We start from the raw sequence: 20,924 nt of genomic DNA, 5'->3' as shown, positions 1-20,924 counted from the left end.
TTGGTCAAAAAGGTACCTTATACATAAGAACACATTAAGCCTGAAAGATGAAAATTGTTCCGATAAAAAAAAAATTGGCTGCTAGTAGATTAGAATAACCTACTAGGGTACAATACCAAGTACATTACTAAGTAGATCAATATATGTGTTATCCATTAATTGATTAAAATGTTGTGCTTACACATTGATTTCATCTGTTAGTAGTCTATGCAGTATTTAAGAAAACCTTAAGACCATTTTCAGGCTGATTTTGCAGAAAACACCCGATATATAAGAACAAAATCAGCCTGAACCTCCAAAACATGTGTTCTTTATGCGGGTTTTTACTGTATTTCATTTTATATTTCAGATCATGGATAGTTTTCAGCCATATTTTTCACAGCTCCTTCAGACCAGTTTTAGATGTTGTAAGCCAAGTCAAAGAACTATCTGTATTGTGGAACAGGCACAACAACCATGGCGGAGCCAGTTTGTCCCAAGAGCAGTCCATCCCTCTCAGCCGGAGGAGCCTTGGAAAGAGGAAAGGTGGCTCTTAAGACACATGAGTTGATTGGCTAGATTCTTGGACAAAAACTTTCACTAATTTAATGTAAGCTCCGTTCCAGAAAATATCTACTAGTTGAACTAGAACTGCCTTTCTTTCTCCAACTAAATCCATTCCATTACAGCTCCTATCGACCTTAAAAGACATGAAATTTAAAACAGAACAAAAATTGTAGACGAAAAGGGCATTAATATCTTTCATTGAAGAGGATTTCACGGAAATTCCCCCGGCAAGCCAGTTTAAGGGTTGATATTTTCGGCAATGAAACCAGAGTCCACGGAAGTAGTCCTAGATTCTAGCCAATCAGATCAAGTGTCTCCAATGCAACCTTTTCCTCCAGCCAAAACCCCACCGGCTAAGAGGGACAGCTGTGTCTGGGGACAAGTATGGACAAGTTGGAACGACAGTGTCGTAGATACTAAATAGAAAGATGTATAACTATATTGTGATGAGATCAGCGTTCTTTGTGATAGAAGCAAAATGAAAAGGTCAGAGATGCTCTTCGGAAAATCTGAATTTAACTCCTAAAGGAGACTAATATGGGAGTTGCTCGAGCTTCATTAGACCCCTAAAAGATACCACTTAAAACGAAATAGGTTCGATTACTAGCCACTCTTCAAGAAAGGATCTCTCGCGGACTTGTAGACCCGACTCGTGTACTCGAGAGATTAGCGGAAATCAAGCCTAAAAACAGAAATTAAATGAGAGCATTTCTTTTATTATTTTCTGTGGCAGTAACTTGTACTGTTACATTGAACTATTTTTTAAAATGAAATGTTATGAAATAGCGCTAAATGATCCAAGCATATTTATAGTAAACTTCCCGTTTGGTCTCAATAACACCAAGCTTTTAATTGCCTTTCTCAAGGACTTTGAAAACTCTTCAACATGTGGCACTGAATTAACCAATCACATTGTACAACTGAACGAGCAATGTAATGCTACTTCAACGAACTGAACTAGCTTGCATAACGGAATTTGGTTCGTTAAAATATGTTCACTGGTCAAATGGCTGCTAGATCTATACATATATCTCTAAAATCACGTTATACGATTTCGTCAGCCTCGTGTTGCACTATACTTAAGTCAATACCTTGATTACCTGGTCTAATCATGGTAATTACCAAGGTTAACTAACTCTAAAACGACAAAAGACCAATCATATTGTCAATGGCACTGTGCTAATCACAGCTACAGTTCGATACAGTAATTTAATCCATCTGCTGTTCTACTGGCTTAAACTAGGTTACATCTCAAAATCCAGCCGGTGCCAGATCTAATGCAAAATAAATGATTTAAAGGCTGAAAATATGGAACAAATTTAAACTAGATTTAGAACATGAGAAAAATCGACGTTCGATCCAAGCCAAAACACTATAGTTTTAGAAGTAATTTCATCAAGTACCAAAAAGAAGCGAAATGAAAGCTCGGTTTTGAGCTCGTTAAGTCAAAGAATAGTGTAAAGTTGTGTCGTGCTCTGCTTAGCTGCCAGCCCCTGAACTCTCCCCTCACCGCTCTTTTATGTAGGGGTTGAACCCAGAACGGGGATGGAGTTCAAGGACTGGACTATGTTCTGCTAAGTTTTGCAACTGGTACAATCATTGTTGTATGCAGTAAATATATCACATATTTCTGGCATCATTAAAAGCTCCGTTAGAGCAAATTTTGACTCCGAAAAAAAACATCAGATAAAAATTTAAAAGTGAAACTCGCACGAGCACGCAAACACTCTTGCTCGTTAAAAATCGTAGACTCTCGATCTTAAAACTAATGAACATCGAAAGTATTACTTATCACTGGCGGGGATTAAGTAATTTAGTTTTCATTAACGTTCTCTTCAATACATTCTTTGAATATGGACGTTTCTGTTTTCTTTCTTTTTTTTTTTTCCACGTGGCCAAGCAAAAAAGGTGCGTAATTTAAAGGTCATGAGCTACGCTAATGACTTAGTAATGGTCTTATGTTTAACGAATCCACAAATTCAGTGAGTAAGAGGAAGTGGGTGTGCCGCCGGCTTCATCTCCAAAATCATGCTCGTCTGACCGTGACCACACAAACCCTCCATAGTCGGATTCCGTGATGCCGATACCATGATCTGCACGGTTACATCCACCTCCTCCTCCTCCAATCATCATCACCGAACCATCACCGGTACTCCATTGACACCAGAAACCAATGAGTTGGCTTCCCTGAATATTGCTGCTACAACTTGCTTGACTGAAGCCAACTGTAGAGCTATACAAACCTCCATAATACACTGGACAGCTTCCAAGACATCGATCGTCTGACCAAACGTTACTCTCACTAAATTTACCATAACTGGACAAAAATCCCCTGAATGCGTTTCCACCTAGGCAGTTAGGATACGTACGAAGGAGAGCAGTGTTTGAGCTGTCGTCACTGCGAGTGATTTTAATCTCACTTCCTTTAACTCTCCAAAATGCTTCAGATATCATGTCATAGTTACTTGACGTGCTTGTAGGGGACCCCTGTGAAGTCTGGATGTCATACCACCAGTAAGCATCATCTCTCATCCAGTTTTTTGTGTCAGCGTTTGAAAACCGAGCAATCAGAGTCCATCCACCTGCGTTTGCTGACATGTCGCAATAAACCTGATAATGAATGAATCAATGAATCAATGAATCAATGAATCAATGAATCAATGAATGAATCAATCAATCAATCAATCAATCAATCAATCAATCAATCAATGAAGGACCAACGATACTACCGCCAAGCTACCATGGCTTTTAAATGCATTTCCGGACGCGCCCCCAAATATCTGACGTCACAATTCATTACCCGCGAGCAAGTTACCAAGCGTACAACTAGGAATGGCCAAAAGCTTGATATACCTTTTTTTAAAACAGCTTCAGGACAAAGAACATTTTATTACAGAACTATTGGACTTTGGAACAATTTAGACCCCTTTTTAAAACCAAGCTGTTCAGTTCAAGTTTTTAAACGTATCTTAAAGAATAAGCTTTTAGACAATTTTGTAAATACTCCCTAAACTTCATTTATTTTTAGTATTTTTCGCGACTACAAAGTTTAGATAATGTTGTAAATGTTTTTTCAATTTGATTAATTTTGATTGTGTAGTTATTAGTAACTTAGTAATTTAAGTAATTGTTCCTGAAAAGCCCCATTGGGGAGGTAACAATAAAGTATGTATGTGTGTATGTATGTAATGAATGAATGAATGAATGAATGAATGAATGAATGAATGAATGAATGAATGAATGAATGAATGAATGAATGAATGCTTTATTTAACGTGGATATACGCTTAGCTTGAGAGCTAGTTTACAGGTATTCCATCTAATAACTAATGAGAACCTAACAACTAAACAACGCTAATATCACAATTCATCAGGTAAAAATCACAAATTAAATACTGATTAAAACTATTCAAAACTATTATAAAAATATTACCGAAACAGTAATACTATTAAAACTAATGTCACAAATTTGCTAATCCCCGAAATTTAGCGATCTAATTCTGTTTACTATTTCATTGGTGCCTACTTTTAAAAATAAAACAAACCACAATCAGAGATTCCGGTTTTATATAATAAGTCAAATTATTCTCGCATTTCGATTAGTTCTTACCTATGGTCAATCAACAGACAGACAAGTAATGTCGTTAACATTTTTATCCTTTCCTTGTCATTATGTAAGGCAGATAGTAATAGATCATAGAAGACGTTAGAATGTGGCACTTTTAGTGAAAACTATTTCATAAGGAGATACTTCCTGGAACCTCATTTGTGTTTTTGCCATATCAAGGCTTAGCAAAAAGAAGCAATACACCTGATAGAAAAGCAGATTATCGTAACCCCGTGAGTGCGCATTTAGGAAAAATTATTTAGATATTAGGCCCACTGAGTTGCGACAAGGAAACACTCATAACAGGTAGCCAATCAAAACAAACGTAAACTTAACCAATGAGAACTCGGTGGGGATACTGAAAACCCGCACTAAGCGCCGAATAACGCATGTGACGTCAACAAAGTCACGACTGGTTTTGGTTTCGACACTGATAGGGTTGAGTATACACCTCAGACTTCGCATTCGGCAGAAAACTCAAGCCTTGATAATTTTCGCTATCATGCCCATTATAGGATAGCAATTACTACAACTTACACGATTGTACAAATAGGAAGTAGCAGATAATGTGAGTCTTAAGTGAAACTATTTAAACTGCAAAAATTCTGAAAAATGTAACAAGAAATGTCTATATACACTTAATATGTGAGAAAGTTTTAATTTGATGACACTGAGAAAAATGTCACCAGAGAATCGGGAGAGCTAGTGCTGCTCTATTGTCTTGGTACACGAACAGCTATTAAAAACATTAAAGGGTTGTGAGAAAATCTTTTTAAGCCTCCGGGGCAGCAACCAAGTCGTAATTTATTAATTTAAAAATTTTCCAAGAATTTCATTCTTCAATCATTACTCAAAGATCTAGAAATCGCTCTATGCAACCCTTAGAAGTACAAGAAAACATATATTCCCGCCGTGGTACGAACAGGCTGGATGGAATCCCCCACCTATCTAACTCTCTTCGGTTTTCGTTGTAAGACATTTTCCAAATCTTTTTACGTTGAATAGATAGCACTCGGCTTATTTTACAGGATGAAATGTTTTTTGTTTGTCATGATGTCACATTACAATATTAAGTCCACCATGATGTGTGATCAGTCGTCTTGAATTTCACCATTTTCTCGGAAAGCCAGAAGTAAGGAAAATTGACGTGAAGTTAATCCAAAATGAAAACAGATTTTAAAATGATATCAATTCCTCAATGCTGTTCCAAAACCAGAAAAAAAAATTCTTTCACAAAATACCAAATTAAGCTTCACCTGTATTTCAGAATGCGGTTGCAATGGCAAAGTCCGATGGTCCGACGGGTTCGATGGGTTCAAAAGATCCAACACATGCAGTTATGCCCCGTCTACACGAGCAATTTTTACGTGACAATTTTTAAACAATTCTTAGTTGCTCGTGTAGATGAGGAAAATTGTCCAATTTTTATGTGACTAATATATTTGCTGGAAAGCTGGCGTGTTAGCTTTTATGTGACAAATAAAAGTTGTCACATACGGAAACACTTCTCGTAAAGACGACTCGTCATATAAAATGTGACAAACACGTCTGTAAGCACGAGGATTTTCGGAGGCGACGCAGTTGTCCGTTTCGCAAACGGCCGATGCCAATTTCGCGACACTTAGAAATTTTTTAACTATCAACGAATTTTTCTCTACGAAATTAAAGAAAAAAAAAATGTAAATAACCACCCAGTATCGAACCCGAAACCTCTGTTTCTAACATCCCTCTTCTACCACTACACTACCAGGTTGATCCGCCAAAGCTCCGCAAAATTTAATTATAAAACGTGACTTTCTTAAATATTAATGATAGAGTTGCTCAACCATCAAGTAAAAGCTAACCACAAGCAAACCAGTGTGAATATGTACAATCAAGCATTTGACGAGTGCATTTTACTCAATCAACAAATTAAAACCAGTTTCTACCTTGTCCAGGCCTATACTAAAGCAGTTTTGGCATCGTCCATTCTGAAAGGCTTGGTTACCAATGATGGCATCGACCGTTAAAAATGGCATCGACCGTTTACGAAACGGAAATCAGTGGAGGCGACCTAAGCAGGTCCGCCTTGTTTCTGCGTTTCTCTGCTGTCCAAAGTCATTAGTGGCCCACTAAACTATGAACTGTTGACAAATATTTGCTGTGTCATCTATTCGATCAAATATATTTGTGATATAAAAATTGTCACATATAAAAATTGCTCGTGTAGACGAGGCTTTAAACTCGGCGAAGATTTAAGCACGAAGCCCTAATATGTTTGCAGTTTTTTCGATTGGCCAACAGCATACTTTGTTTCTCACGGATTACATTTATAACTTAAATTACTACTAGATAAAGGTTTGTGTGTTTTTCATTAGTTTATATATAAGGCCGGCAATCACCTGTTCAAAGTTTAAGAAAAATCTCAGAAAATACTTACTTGGAAAGTAGCATTGGCAACTTTCAAAAAGTAAGTCCCAGATGAGCTTCGTCCAGCTTGCTGATGATTCTTACAGGAAATCTGTGCCTCCGCTTTGATGCGAAAAGAAAGAGTGTGTTCATTTTTAGAATTAGAATAGAAGAAATTTCCGAGACAATCACTATTCTGACAGTGTTCAAATACCTTGGCATGTTGCCCCAGCTTTATTACTTGGACAAAAACACGTGAAGCTGTTGACTCCATCTACACAAGTTCCGCCATTTTGACAAGGATTGGACTGACATTCATTTGTCTCTGTTAACAGATAATGTGACATGAGAACAGTGTTTATTTGCCCTAACTGCTAAAGGGTCTTAAGGCACGATAACGTTTGAGCTTGAGCAAGAGGAACATGCGCATAACATTGGATATTGATCAAACGTGGTCGGACAAAAGGATAGATTGTCCATATAGATCAGTCTTGGATATCATGGGCATGTTCCAATTTTTTGTAATCTGTATTGTTAAGTTGAAAAACTGCTGCTTTTTGGGGGGTGGGGGTGGGGGGGGGTTCAACTAGCTCAACATCAAAACTGAATATTATGTATTTTATATTCTAAGAAAACCTTGGCACTGCTGTCCATGAAACGACGAAGGACAGGAACACGTGTAGCCATTGATTCCATCAGTGCAGGTTCCACCATTCAGACAGGGACTACTGGAACATGAGTTAAAATCTGTAATGCAAGTATTTCTCTGTTAAATTTCTGACTAATCCTGATTGCCTCACAACCATCCTACTCATTAACAAGTTTTAGATATATATCGGAAAATGAATTTTCGGATTGATACTTACCCTCGCACCTGCTTCCCCTGTAATTGCGAGGACAGACACAGCGAAAGCTTCCTTTACCGTTAATGCATGTTCCACCATTTTCACACGGAGTATTAGTACAATCATCGTAATCTAGATACAACAAAAAATTAAATCAGTTTCGTACCTGATCTGTTACCAGGCGTATAACGTAATGTATGAGACCTAACTAACCAACTGGATGTGTCAACAGTGCTGACGGCATGCAAGTTTTCAATGTGTCATTAATGACTTTGTTTTTCTTCTTTTGATTGTCTGTTTGCTTATTTGTTTGGAAGCTTATTTGTTTGCTCTTTTATTTTTTATTTTTATTTTTTTTTCTAGCTTTAACCGTCCCAGATTTCCGCTCCCCATCCAGAAAACCGCGTCACGCTGCATTATCAAACAGCAATCTTCTCCCCTGCGCTTTACGCATCCTCGGAAAGCCTGAAGGAAATTAATAGGGAAGACGGAAATTCGAATCGGCAAGGAAGAAGTCTGGGTCAAAAAGGAGGACAGAAAGCAAAGAGACCCTGGGACAGAACCTGACGGGGCCAGTTCCAAACGGCCCTATAAATGTTGTCTCCGTTAGCAGCGTTTAGGGGCATGCACCCTCTCCCTCCCGGCCCCACACAGGAAATTGTTTTAGGGCTCGGAAGTGCCATTTCAGGCGCTTTCCAGGAAACAGTTTCATAAATCAAAACATAGAAACAGTTGAGTATTTAGTAACTTATGTTGTTTATATTTCAGCCTTTTGGATGATTGATTGTAGGAGCACTAGGAGAAACTTGAGGCTGTCAAACCAGCCTATTGAATTATCAAAGAAGCTTTTCGCCTAATATATAGATTTAGCCAAGCCTAAAAGCGGAGCTCCTGGGCCGGGTTGTTTAAAGCCCGATTAAGCTAACCCAGGATATGCGAGAATTTTGATTTGAGTTTTGTAACTTTACGGTGAGGTTTTCCGTTTCCGTTGCTTGGCTTTCTGTTTTGAGTTTGAATGATCAAGGTCCTCAAAATACACAAAACAAAAGCAGGGAAAAACATTAAAAAAATTATACTTTGGTTAACTTTTATAATCCCGGGTTAGCGTTAACCGGCTTCCGAACAACCCGGCCTACAAGCTAACCTGACATGAGCCCACGATTTAATCGAAAACCACCAATTGGACAGCAGTCAACTTCAAAAAACACGTGAACTCGATGAGCTCTAAACTTGATTCCACGATATGGTCAAGTGATACTGGTCAGCGGATACCTTGTTTTGACAGGTGTCATTTGACCTTAACATGGATGTCCAATATTAAAGAGGGATGCTACAAACCGAGGGTGCATGTCTCTGTCAACCTATTAGCATGGCCGCGATCTTGCACGACTCCGTCGTTGTCGTGCGTACGCGCCCACGAGCAATAGCGCTAGCCATGATAACCATGAAAAAATCAGTTCATGGGTTTCCTTTTCTTTCCTATATGGCTATGGGCTCCGCTATAAAGAAATATACCTATATTTTTATCTGGATTTCCAGAGGTATGCAAATGGTACGTGCGTATATGGTCGCTGCGTCCATGCCGATAAGGCTCTATCCCTGGAGATTAGAGTGTTGATACTTGTGTTAAGATCTTATAATTCCTCCATGTCGAGTGATAAAAGAACCATTGAATCAAGTCGATGAGAAATGTGTCCTATCCTCGACTGGGGTGCCTTATTTAAAAGCAGCACAACATTTAAGCAAACGAAGATAATCGAGAAAGCAAATACAAAGACACTGCCTACACATTTCTGTTGAAAAAGTAAACTTGACCGGAGATATACAATGTTGCATTTTTCTCAAGTTAGTATCAGTAGCCTAAGTTTTATTACCTTTTTTACAAGTATACTGATGACATGTAGAACAGTCCACGTCATTCCACGTGTATCCATGTTTAGCACCAAGAGTGTGTACGCAGTCCTCCCCTCTAAAGTCGTTTGGTTGTTTCTCGGCCCAGTAGCGGAATTTATTTGGACAGCCATCCACCCAGGAGAATAATCCTTCTGTTGCAATGTCATTCAAACCAATCCACGCCTTATCACCATTGTGTCTGTGCTGTATATACACATTTTCTTCTTGAGTTTCAATAGCGGGTAGATTAGCGCCCATGTTCCTGCAGATTGTACTGGCGTTCGACCATGTTTCACAAGTTTCACTGGTGAAGTAACAGAAACCATTGTAGAAACTCCAGCCCAGTTCACATATATCTTCGCGGAGAGACAAAAAGCAAAGAAAATCATACTTTACTTAAAGGTTAAAATGTTTTTAGGGTTTCTGTCATCGCCTAAAAAAGCCTCTTTTAAATGTAACTATAAAGCTGTTTCCTTTTTCAGTAGTTACAAGGAGAAAAAAATGAAAACTCAGACGTCGTCCAACTAGGCCGGGTTGAAGTCTCGTTTACACGTACGTCTACAGTGAAGCGAACACTCAAGTAATAGTAAGCCCGAGATAAGGGCAATATTTCCTATTTTCTCATGCTTGCGTCTGTTCTTGCGCCTATGCTTGTGTCGCCCCCGATTAAATTAGTTTGTCTTGCGCTACGGTTTTCGTAGTGCCTGTCAACCAAGCTTGAAGGAACAAAAGATGATGAACGATTTTTCATTTCTAGCGTTAATCTTCCTTTACGTTCTACCTGGCATGATTGCATATGAGATTGACAGAGGATCATGCTGGTTTACAAACAACTCCTTCACACAAGCTCTAAATCCAGTCTTGTTTATATACTGCAAAGAAAGAAGAAATCTTCAATACGCAAGTCTTACAGCCACAAAATCACCTAATGACCAGCGTTACTGACCCCAAACACCAGAAAAATTGATTTCAAAGAAAGCATGCCTCATTAATTGATACAACAATTTCCAGACGTTGCACTTCGGTACTATTCACCCACTTAATGCTCCGTTTGATATTGAAAGATTGTGCTCGGTCTTGTTAACTTTATCAGCATTGCCTTTCAGTAAATTTCTTTATAATTTCCCTCAGTCTAGCACACAAATGCGCTCAAACACATTACAAAAGCGAAGATAAGTTACGATAACTTACAAGTGGATCGTGCCTAGATATTATAAAGATAAGCGGTATCTTACCTCCGTCCAAGCTGATATGGAGTTGTAAGCAGGATTAAGGTTTCCTCCGTTTGTTGAGTGATTTGCAGAAACCAAAACTGCTGGAGAGTCGTTGTAGTGCTTCGCAAAGACAACATCCTAATGAAACGAAAAAAAAACCTGTAGGTATACTGAATATTTCTTTAGAATTAATCTCGCATTTTTTATTTCCAAACGATTGCAAGAGGAGCGAATTGGAGGAGGCTAAGGTGAGTGAAGGTGTGCTTGAGTTACTGAGCGGAGTGAGAATGCAAGTGTGAGGCAATTTACGAGCGAGCAAATACAACCTGAGGCCATGGAAACATACCTCACAAAAAGCATAGTTGAATTCTTTGGAGGGCTTGTTCCCGTTAACAAAGTAGATAGACCCATGTTCTCTAAACAGAGGTCGATGAAGCTCTTCAAATGCCATCCAGTTCTTTAAAGACAAATAGAACGTTGTTTTCAGATTGTCACCTTGATGGAACAAACTTGCCAAGAATAAAAGCTTGAGAAAAAGCAAAAGTTATTTTGCTATCAAGGCAGAACTCTTTCAAGTTGAATGAAGTTCTCGATCTCGAAAATGAAGTTTTAAGAGAGAACTTAAAAGCTATTCAATCCTGTTCAGCGGTTGGGGAGATCGAGATGAATGAAATATCTAAATCGTTTCATTACCCTTCCCTCGCAGAACTGAATATATTCTTCATTACAGCCATACAAATCGCTGAGTTAACCATGAATAATTGCAAACTGCTTACCACATGGATGCTTTGGTGAGCTCCATCAAAGTTTTGTAATTCTCTGATGCAGATCTTGTAGGACGTCGTTGTAACATCTTCTACCCACACAGAGGAGGCATCGTGTTTCACACCTCGCCTTTCATGCTCCGCTGACACAAGCACAGTGGGTACTGATTTGAACTTGCTCTGCGAAATATAAACACCAAGTAATAGATTTAGGCATTCTGTGAAGTGAAAAAGCAGTGACGGATTTCTCTTGTGATCGATTGACTATAAAGATATTCCTTCAGTGCTTTATCACACGAATAAGCTAATTCAGAGGGCCAACCACTAAAATGAAACAATCGGATTGCTCCATTGTCGGTTAAATCTTCTTTAAGTAATGGAGTGAACACTGAACCAGATGATTACCAGTGTGCAATCTTTAAGGCCGCTTGCTTTTCTGTGAGAGCTAACGTACACTTTTTGGCCAGTTTCTTCCAAATCTTTCTTTTTTTGAAAGAGGTTAACGCGTTTGTGAACGCTGGGTTGACTCTTAATACGAATTGTGCACTGATCATCTGCGTTCTTACTGTCTGGGATCCGGTGAGATACGTATTTTCTAAACATTTTCGGTAGCGTAAGGAATCTCTCATTAAGAACATCGACCCTTGGTCTTTTATGTACAGACCTCACATGTCTCTCTAGCGCTTGGTTAGTAGGATATACTTATAGGTCCAAGGTTGTCATAGCGCTGGGTGGCAGTGCAGATAAGCGCCACTGCTTATAAAATGCTCCCATATGGCGAGCGTCTTAAAAGGCCTCAGACAACTTTGTCCAGCTCCTGGTCTGCTCGTGAGGCTTAGTCTCTAGACCCGGTGGAACTGCTTCTACTGTGAGGAGAAGCTTTGATGGTGGGCCACAGGCGCCTCTGAACCAGTTGCTTCGGGTTGGTGGGACTCGTCATCGTGGAAAGTCAGTTCATCTAGGAGAAGGTAAACTCTGATTTCAAACCTCCGCTGCCTTGTAGGATACCCCTTCACAGGAAAGGCTTCGGGAGTCAACCCTGAGGAAAAGTCCGGAGTGGAGCCCCCAAGGTGGTTGCAAGTCGCATCGACTTTCTTCCGGCAGCTCTTGCAGCCAAGCCGGTGCCAATATATCGTTCCGCATTCCTTTTCACTACATCGGTGAGGGCGAGAGGGGAATTCTGACGACTGGGCATCCCAGGATCTCCAAATACTTCATCCAGGCCTGGGCCCTTGAGAGGTCACTCCAGTATCGCTGTTTGCAGCGACAGAATCACCACAGGAGGAGGCAGTTACGAGTTATAAGCCAGGACCGATTGGCGTAGGTCCAGGCACTACGGGTTGTCTCCGACAGTGGAAGGGACCATCGTGGTCCCATTGGTCAGCTACCGCCTGCTCCAAGCTGGGCAGCGCCCAGTCAGTTAGGTGCTGACCCACCACAATCTGCCTGCTTAAATGCGTGCTTGGGGGAGTTGAGGAAAAAACCGACAAGCAGACTGTAAGCCTGCACCAGGCAAAGATAGGAAGAAGATATCTCCCATCTTGCGCCTAGCAAGCTGAAATGTCAAGACAATATCCTGGCCTCTCCAATGATCTGCAACAAGTTGATGATTCCAGAAAAACATCGGCATTGCTGCACTACAGGAAACAAGACTAGCCTCAAACGCCAGCCCCAAGGAACAGGACTACACGTTCTTCTGGCAGGGTTAGGAGTCTAAGGAACCAAGGCTGCATGGCGTTGAATTCGCCGTGAGGAACTTCCTTCGGTCCTCTGTGGAAGCGCCATCCAGTGGTAGAGTCCGCATCCTCAACAGCCACCAGCCTCCTTGGGGCCAGTAAACCTGCTGAGCGTTTACGCTCCAATATTCTGGCTTCTGTGGAAGACCACGGACAAGTTCTACAAGGAACTTGACATCTCCATCGAGGCAACCTTGCCATAGGACAACTGTACGTACTTGGCAAGTTTAACGCCCGATTGGGCTCTGACCTCGATTTCTGGTCCAGCTTCATCGGCCACTTCGGCATAACAATTTGAACGATAACGGACAGAGGCTTCTAGGTTATGCTCCTGTCACAACTTCTGCATAACTAACATGTTCTTCTCCACCAAGCCTCACTGCCGATCTTCTTGGCGGCACCCTTGATCCCGCCACTGGCCCCAGCTGGACCTCATCGTCACTCAGATTTTCTTACAGCGTACTCGTCACACGTAGCTTCCACAGTCCCGACCACGTTACTGCCCACTCCCTGGTTGGATGCAAAGTGCGTCTACAGCCAAAGCAGAAGGGTCGTCCTCACATCAGCTCTGCCAAAACAGCAATCCCAGACCTCTGCGGCCAGAAGAGAAAGGCGGAATCCAGACTGGTTTGAAGCCAGCATTGCCGATATGGAACCAGCAATAGAGGTCAGAGAAATGGCACTCATCACTGAACTACAAAAGGGAGCCTTCTAAGAAGACATTCCCTGCAACCAAGAAGCCCAAAGACGATGCCGAACGGTTTGCTCAACACTGTGCCAACGACTACTGGCTTAACTTCTGACTATGGTAACATCCATGGTATGTACGATGGAATTAAAAAGGCCTTCGACCCATGCATAAACAAGATCATGCCACTGAAGTCAGCCTCCCGGCACTATCATAAAAGACCGGAGCAAACAGATGGACAGGTGGGCGGAATATTTCCAGGAGCTCTATTCAAGAGAGAACATACTCACAGATGCAGCAGTTGAGGACACCGCAAACCTGCCAGTCATAGTAGAGCACGACATCCCGTCCTCTGTTGAGGAACGCTGCAAGGCAATCGCTTCCCTTGCCTGCGGAAGAGCTCCAGGAAAAGGTGGCGTTCCGCCTAATGTCATCAAGGCTGCAAAAAGACAGTTCTCCTCCACTACCTGCACCAGCTGCTACTGCAGCGCTAGGAAGAAGGAAATGTGCCCAACGAGACCTGGGACCCCAACATTATCACTCTATAGGAGAACTAGGGTGACTGGAGTGATTGCAACAACTACCGTGGAATCTCACTCCTTTGTATTGTTGGGAAAGCCTTTGCCCGCGTAGTCCTGTTCAGACTGCGATTACTTGCTGAGCGTGTATTGCCTGAGGCACAATGCGGATTCAGAGCTGGATGAACAACAATTGACGTGGTCTTCTCCTAGCAGGAGTTGCAAGAGAAATGCCGGGAGCAGAGACAGCCGCTTTAAGTTGCATTCATCGACCTGACCAAGGCCTTTGACCTAGTCAGCAGGAAAGGCCTCTTCAGTCTGCTACAGAAGATTGGATGTCCCCCAAGCTCCTGAGGATGATCACCTCTTAATTTTGATAAAGACATGAAGGGCACCGTCGAGTACGATGGATCTTCCTCGGACCCCGTCCCAATCAAGAGCGGGCTGAAGCAAGGTTGCGTGCTTACTCAAACTCTCTTCGGCATCTTTCTCTCGCTGCTGCTGTCCTACACCTTCAGCCAGCCAGAGGACGGAATGTATCTTCAAACCAGAAACGATGGCAGTCTCTTCAACCTGTCCCGCCTTCGTGCCAAACCAAAGTACGACGGGTTCTCATACGCGAGATGCTCTTCGCAGATGATGCAGCTCTGACAGCTCACTCCGAGGAGGCGCTTCAGCTGTTCATCAACTGTTTCGCCCATGCGTGAAGAGAGTTTGGCTTGACTATTAGCGTAAAAAAGACCAACATCACGTCCCAAGACATTAGCAGCACCCCAAGCATCTCCATCGGTATCTTCACACTCGAGGTAGTCGAGGACTTCACGTACCTCGACTCCGACATCTGCAGCAACCTCTCCCTGGATGACGAACTTAACAAGCCGATCGGCAAAGCAGCATAGGTCACGGCCCGCCAGGCAATAAATGTCTGCCCCATCCTGACCATAAACACCAAGATGCAGGTATACCGAGCCTGTGTGCTCAGTACTGGACTCTCTATTCCCGCCAATAAAGCGGGCTCAAAACCTTTCAACTGCACTACCTCAATTGGCCCGTGCAGCCACAGCAGGCGCTGCAACTCAACCGCAAACTGGATCATGGTGCGGAGTTCCCTTGTCTCCCGAGACAGACGGACGCCAACAACAACAAGAATTGTAAGTAGCGCAAGTAATCTAATTATGCTGTTACTAATATATTGTTAGTAACGGAAGTACGCGTATTGTATTGTAAGTAATATAATTAGTGTAAGTGTTAGTATTGTAAGTGGTGTGAGTAACTGCATTAACATTGTAAGTAGTGTAAGTCGGAATCAAATTAAAGCAATGTTAGTACAGTATTGTAAGTATTGTTAGTTAGTATTGTAAATGATATGTGTATTCCAATAAAAATTTGTTCTATGTAGAAAAAAAACAACAACAACATAAATGTAATTTTGATTGGCGTATTAAGTCAGCTAATCTCACCGAAGGTAGTGACACCGCACGACAGTTTGTTCCAGTCCACCAAGTTGGCATGTCCAAGCTTCCTGACACTCCCCCGTCAGGGGCCCCTTGGTATGCTAACCAGTCCACTGTGGCAAGCTCCTGTCCATTTTTCTTTTCATTTCTCCCGGCCTGTGTAACACAAACCGTGAAATTGTTCTCTCTGATGTCCTCAACCCAGAGCACCACGGCTTCATGCACATAGCTGGGATCTGAGAAGTTGAAGTGATTAACGGAAACTTGTATGTGAACCGGTTTGTCAGGATAGAAGACATAAGGAGCTAGTGGAACTTGTTCACAAACTGCTTCAGCCCAGCTTGGGGAGCGACGGAGACGATGACGTCCTTTTTGAGAAGGGAATCCTGGAAAAGAAAGTGCCAGAAAAATTCAAATTTATGCTAGTTAAAGGGCTTATTAATTTCAAGGGCACTATGACAACATAGGTGAGAGTAGCTATGAAAATGATAAAGATAGGTCCCCATGACTTTCTCTCTTACAATTTATAATATCATAACCACAATTTGATCGCTTCAGATGTAAGAGTTCTGAACCAAACGTCGCCTTTAGTAACATTATTTGTACACCTTTTCAGTTCTGAAAGACTCATAAACATACTCTTTCACTTCCCTGTTTTCACCAAAATCTAGCGCATTGTAGATAAATTGTTACTGAACACACTTAACAGTTCTTTCCATCCACATTTTGACTCTGCACATGCCCAGTGAGTTGATCATTCGAAAAAAACGACAGAACCACTTTATGTTTGCCCTGTCTGTTAATTGTTTTTAACTTTACATTTCATGTAAGCCGGTTTCATCTTTGTAGATGATCAATGGTATCCTTGGTTGTCATTTGTAACTCTATCAAGAGTAAATTTACTCTCATTACCTGTACAGTCACCCGGATGGTACAGAGTGAAGTTAGCTTTCAGATGGCACATTTCTCGCTGGAACACGCACTCGTTGTCGTATGTGGTTCCATTTGAGGAACATACGGGCTCTTCGTATGATGGACAGTTATCTACGCATATACACCGCGCATCCCTGGGTCCAAATGCCTTACAAACAGCGAAGTAGTTACAGGAAACGTTGATACACGGATCAAGATCTGTGAAAGAAATATATACACAATACGTAATTTATTGGGTTGCCAAGCAGTTTCTTTTAATTTCAGAACTTAGCAGTCTTTGAGTCCCAGAGCAACGACCTCCTTCCAACAACGTTTTTGGAAGGCATGTATTCTAGCAAATCATTGCTTTACGAACCTATTTCTCTTACATTAAGCAAAATGACTCAAACATGGTCCACAAAGAAGTATTATAACTGACTTTTGTCTCGCATGTGTAGAAGTGAAGTCAAATATTTAATTACCTCCAATAACTGCATAATCAACTGTAACAGGATCGTGCCGACTTTCCATTCCTGCCAAGTCTTTCACACACACACGAAAGGATGAAATCGTTACTTCCTGTTGACAGACAAGCAACTGAAATTAATAGACTAGTAACTCATACTCTTGGATCATAAATTCTTTCCCAAAAAAGTGAGGATTGCTGTCTACTTTTATGTATTAGTTTCGACTTGGCAAGGTCTAGGCGAGCAAAATGTCATACAGACGCAACAAACGATATTCTCATGTTAATCACTTTCTTGTTTTGCTCTCAGTTATACTTAATTTGGGAGAACCTGCGAGTTTCAAGGCTCTTAACTTCCAATAGTCTGTACAATCAATAAGAAAATAAACGAAGCCTTAATATCAAGAGGTGACAAATGCAAACAGAAGAATTATGCTTTTGAAACTCTTCCAACAATTTACAGTGACCAGTTACCAACATCACATGTGCATGCGGTCTTCAGTGGATGCAAATCTCATTGAAGCGTCATATTTTATATGACATTTCGTTGGAATGCCTTAGTTTGTATCTTGGTTCATGACAACAAAGATCACTTCGTTTAGATAGTTAAGTGTATGCTACGGTATCGACAGCTCACCTCAATCCACGCGTTAAGGACATTATTTTCTGGTTTGTGAGAATACGCATTCTGGCTATCATAAAGATGGTTAGCTGTTACCATGACAACTGGAGGTGCATAAAACTCTTCTGTAAAATTATGCACCTGTCAAAAAAAAATACAATTGATATCAGAGATGGTACCGGACGAGTTCAAACTGTTTACCATGTTCAACAAGTTCGTCTTTTAACTTGTATGTAGTTTTGAGAAAAAAAAAGGTAGCTTTACCTTACAAAATGCGAAATTGTTTTGCTCAAGAGGAGCGCCACCATTTTCAAATTGCAGTTTTCCTTGGAATGTAAGTTGAACGCCTCCCCGAACAAATGCCAGCCAGTCCTGAAAAAAAAGAAAATTGAGTTAGTAAGTTACAGATCAAAAGTCGAAAAATACCATCATATTTATAAACTGACGAAGAGAGAATAAAAACAAGTCTTGTTCAAAATTGGAGAAATATCCGAAATGAGCTGTAGGATCAAGTGTTTCTGATAAGGAGATATAAATCTTGGAACAAAGACAGACACTCAAAGCTTTGCCGTTTTTTTCCAGAATTCCAGCTCTATTTTTAGTTTACGAGTGATTACAAATTTCTTTCGCACAACGGACACACCTACTAGTATTTTTCATAATTGTCCATGATATTTTTTTCGAGTGTCTTATTTTCCTCTCCTAAAGCTCCTGCAACTATTATGTAATCAAACTATATTGGATTAACTTACCACTTTCAAATTCTGATGCTTGCCGTCAAATGTTTTCACTTCTCGGAGACAGATTCTGAAATAATCTTCCTTCAGCTCTTCTATCCAGATATTCATTGCGTCCTGTGGCCTGTTGCTGACAGAGTGACGTACTGTGGCGAGAACTTTTGGAACAGAAGAAAAGCGCTGGAAAGGAAAGAAAAAAGAAATTGTTTACTTTCACTCGGATCAACTTGCAAAGAGTTCTCACATAGCCTACAAACATTGTGCTTAGCAAGGAAAAGGAGCAACTGCCACGCTTTCAAAGCTACGAAAAGTGGAGATGATTAAATTGTGTGACATGGTATTTTAGAAAACCAGCTGACATCTGGGTACAACGCAATAACCACGAAATTCGATACATTTTCCACGTTTAATTCCACCGTTCTTGCCTTATAGCTTCAACCCCGCGACCCTTTTTCAGAAAGGAAAATGACTAATTTAATTCTTTTCTTTCCTAATCGGCTAACCCCTCTGGGCTCGTTGACATATGAAATCTAACAAATGTTGCACTCAATAACGCGATAATCTGACAGTAAACATTAACGACTTCGTTTGGCCGAAATCAGAAAGGCATAGAAATTCCAGTCAGATCAGAGTTAAATAAACAGCTTGGAAATCATCTGACAGGGATTTATAATCCTGCATAGACACAAATGACTATACGTGAACGACAACCACCAGCCATACGATAATCGCAATCTCTAGCTCACTTAAAGGATCTTAGAAGTACCAAAACATGACTATAAATTTATGAATTTAACTCTCTCTCCTTCAGACTCCTCTTCTCTTTCAGAAATTTATGTGTTTTAGAGTCACCTCATCGCTTTAAAACCATATAATGTTTCAAAATACATTGGCAAAGAAGTTAGTCTGCTGATTCAATTTCCCAGAAAACGTACAAAAAGAAACGATAAAGCTATACATTATTTAGAGGCATTTCCCACTCTGATGGAGCGTTGTACTGTCTTTTTTACAACAGATAAAATCGTGAACTCTAAATGGAACCAATTAATTAAAAGATATTTTCCTATCCCTTGGGGATATTTTTCAATGGCAATTTCAGTTCACTGTCAACAGGAAGTTTGCCAGATTTGAATAATTCTGAAACATTCTCAGTATGGAGAACTGCTGGTTGTGGATGGTTGCTTTCCAGCTTACAAGAAAACCTCGAATAAAAGCAATGTATTTACACAATGGTTTGACTAAATTTGACATGTATCTAAAAAAAAACAGGAACTTTCTCCCATTTATCACAAATATGCCGAAAGAAATTTTCAGAAAAACCCGACAATGCGCATATTATTTGCGTTTAGTGATTATCAATTTAAATAGGAGCCATACCTGTGCAAAGTTAACTCTTGCACATTTTGTACCACTGGTGAATGTACTGAAGGAGGCGGCGCCGTCCAACATTCCAGAGGGAGTGCCTCGAAACGCGATCCAGTTTACGATAGAGGATCCATTTGTACCAAGACCCGATTCCAACACACACACACGAAAACTGCTCTGTGTCACGTCTGATGTCCACACAACTGCCGAATCATGAACACTGAGTGATTCTTTTCCATGGCTGATCGATGCAACGACACGTACATTTCGAGAGCTAGAAAATGAACGAGGGTATTGCACGGTTGTGCAATAAACGAAGTCCCCATTTACCACTGTGAAGTTAACCTTTCCATTTTGGACCAGATTTTGTCCTCATAAAATAAAATAAATAAATAAATTAATAAATAAATCAGTCTTTAATAGCTGGTAGCCTGCACATGTTATTTCCTATTAGGCAAGAATGAAGTTAACGTTGACAGCAGCCATTTGTTTCAAACATGCAGCATCACTTTTTTTATGTCTCAAAATATGCATCTGATCACATCACGCTTTCATTTTTACTCCACAAGAAGTTAAAAACAAGAATGCTGTTTAAAATACTGCAATAGTCTTACCTTCAGCTAAGACCGAGAGAGTGCACAAAACCAAAAGTACAGTCAATAGTTGAACATCTCGGAACAACCTCATTTTGCAGAGAGAATACGCACTGCAGCCACAAGAGTTCCAACTTGCGTGCATCAAGTGTCATTCCCACTTTTGACGAAAGGTCTTAAAAAATTTCCTTATAGACCTCTTTAAAAAGTGACCAAAAACAATATTCTCTTCATTTCTTTCCGGGTAGCACCCGCGAGAAAATACACTTCCAACGAAATCAGATAGGGAAAAAACGAGTATTAACAATTGATTTTTAACAGTTTCCACGAGTTCCGAGAATATCAGATTTGATCAACCCAGTCACGTGGGTATGCCAAGGCTAACTTATCAAAATTGTGAAGGGAACGGGCCTAAGCATATGTTCCAAATTTAGAAATAACGCCACGTTTTTTCAGAATGTGACACCTATCACAGGTGAGATTAAGACAGTTTTTCAAGGTGGAATTCTTCCAAGAATTCCTCCACGCGCTACGATGAAGCAAGTTTCCATATGCAACCGGCCTATGCATGCACCCC

At 40.7% G+C, this 20,924-nt stretch overlaps 2 protein-coding genes across 2 annotated transcripts in view; one reads left to right on the top strand and one right to left on the bottom strand.

The window, feature by feature from the left end:
- Positions 1 to 15,386, top strand: part of LOC145479137 (uncharacterized) — a 51,496-nt gene extending 36,110 nt beyond the window's left edge. The window contains exon 2 of the mRNA XM_081457394.1: positions 14,314 to 15,386. The gene's annotated coding sequence lies outside the window, so the exon portion shown is untranslated. The remainder of the gene's footprint in view (positions 1 to 14,313) is intronic.
- On the bottom strand, positions 2,407 to 20,924 carry LOC145479139 (uncharacterized). The gene is made up of 18 exons (XM_081457398.1): positions 20,369 to 20,924; positions 19,767 to 20,125; positions 18,405 to 18,569; positions 17,917 to 18,024; positions 17,668 to 17,793; positions 17,047 to 17,143; positions 16,565 to 16,783; positions 15,659 to 16,038; positions 11,269 to 11,436; positions 10,839 to 10,949; positions 10,514 to 10,630; positions 10,060 to 10,150; positions 9,260 to 9,634; positions 7,407 to 7,517; positions 7,177 to 7,287; positions 6,755 to 6,865; positions 6,572 to 6,663; positions 2,407 to 3,156 (listed from the first exon to the last, which is right to left on the bottom strand). The coding sequence occupies exons 1-18, from the start codon at positions 20,490 to 20,492 to the stop codon at positions 2,509 to 2,511; spliced, it is 3,513 nt and encodes a 1,170-aa protein (XP_081313524.1). The 5' UTR covers positions 20,493 to 20,924; the 3' UTR covers positions 2,407 to 2,508.

The sequence above is a fragment of the Orbicella franksi genome, chromosome 2, assembly GCF_964199315.1.
Source record: "Orbicella franksi chromosome 2, jaOrbFran1.1, whole genome shotgun sequence".
Taxonomy (NCBI): domain Eukaryota; kingdom Metazoa; phylum Cnidaria; class Anthozoa; order Scleractinia; family Merulinidae; genus Orbicella; species Orbicella franksi.
Note: the sequence above shows the minus strand (reverse complement) of the source record. Positions and strands in the feature narration are given on the sequence as shown.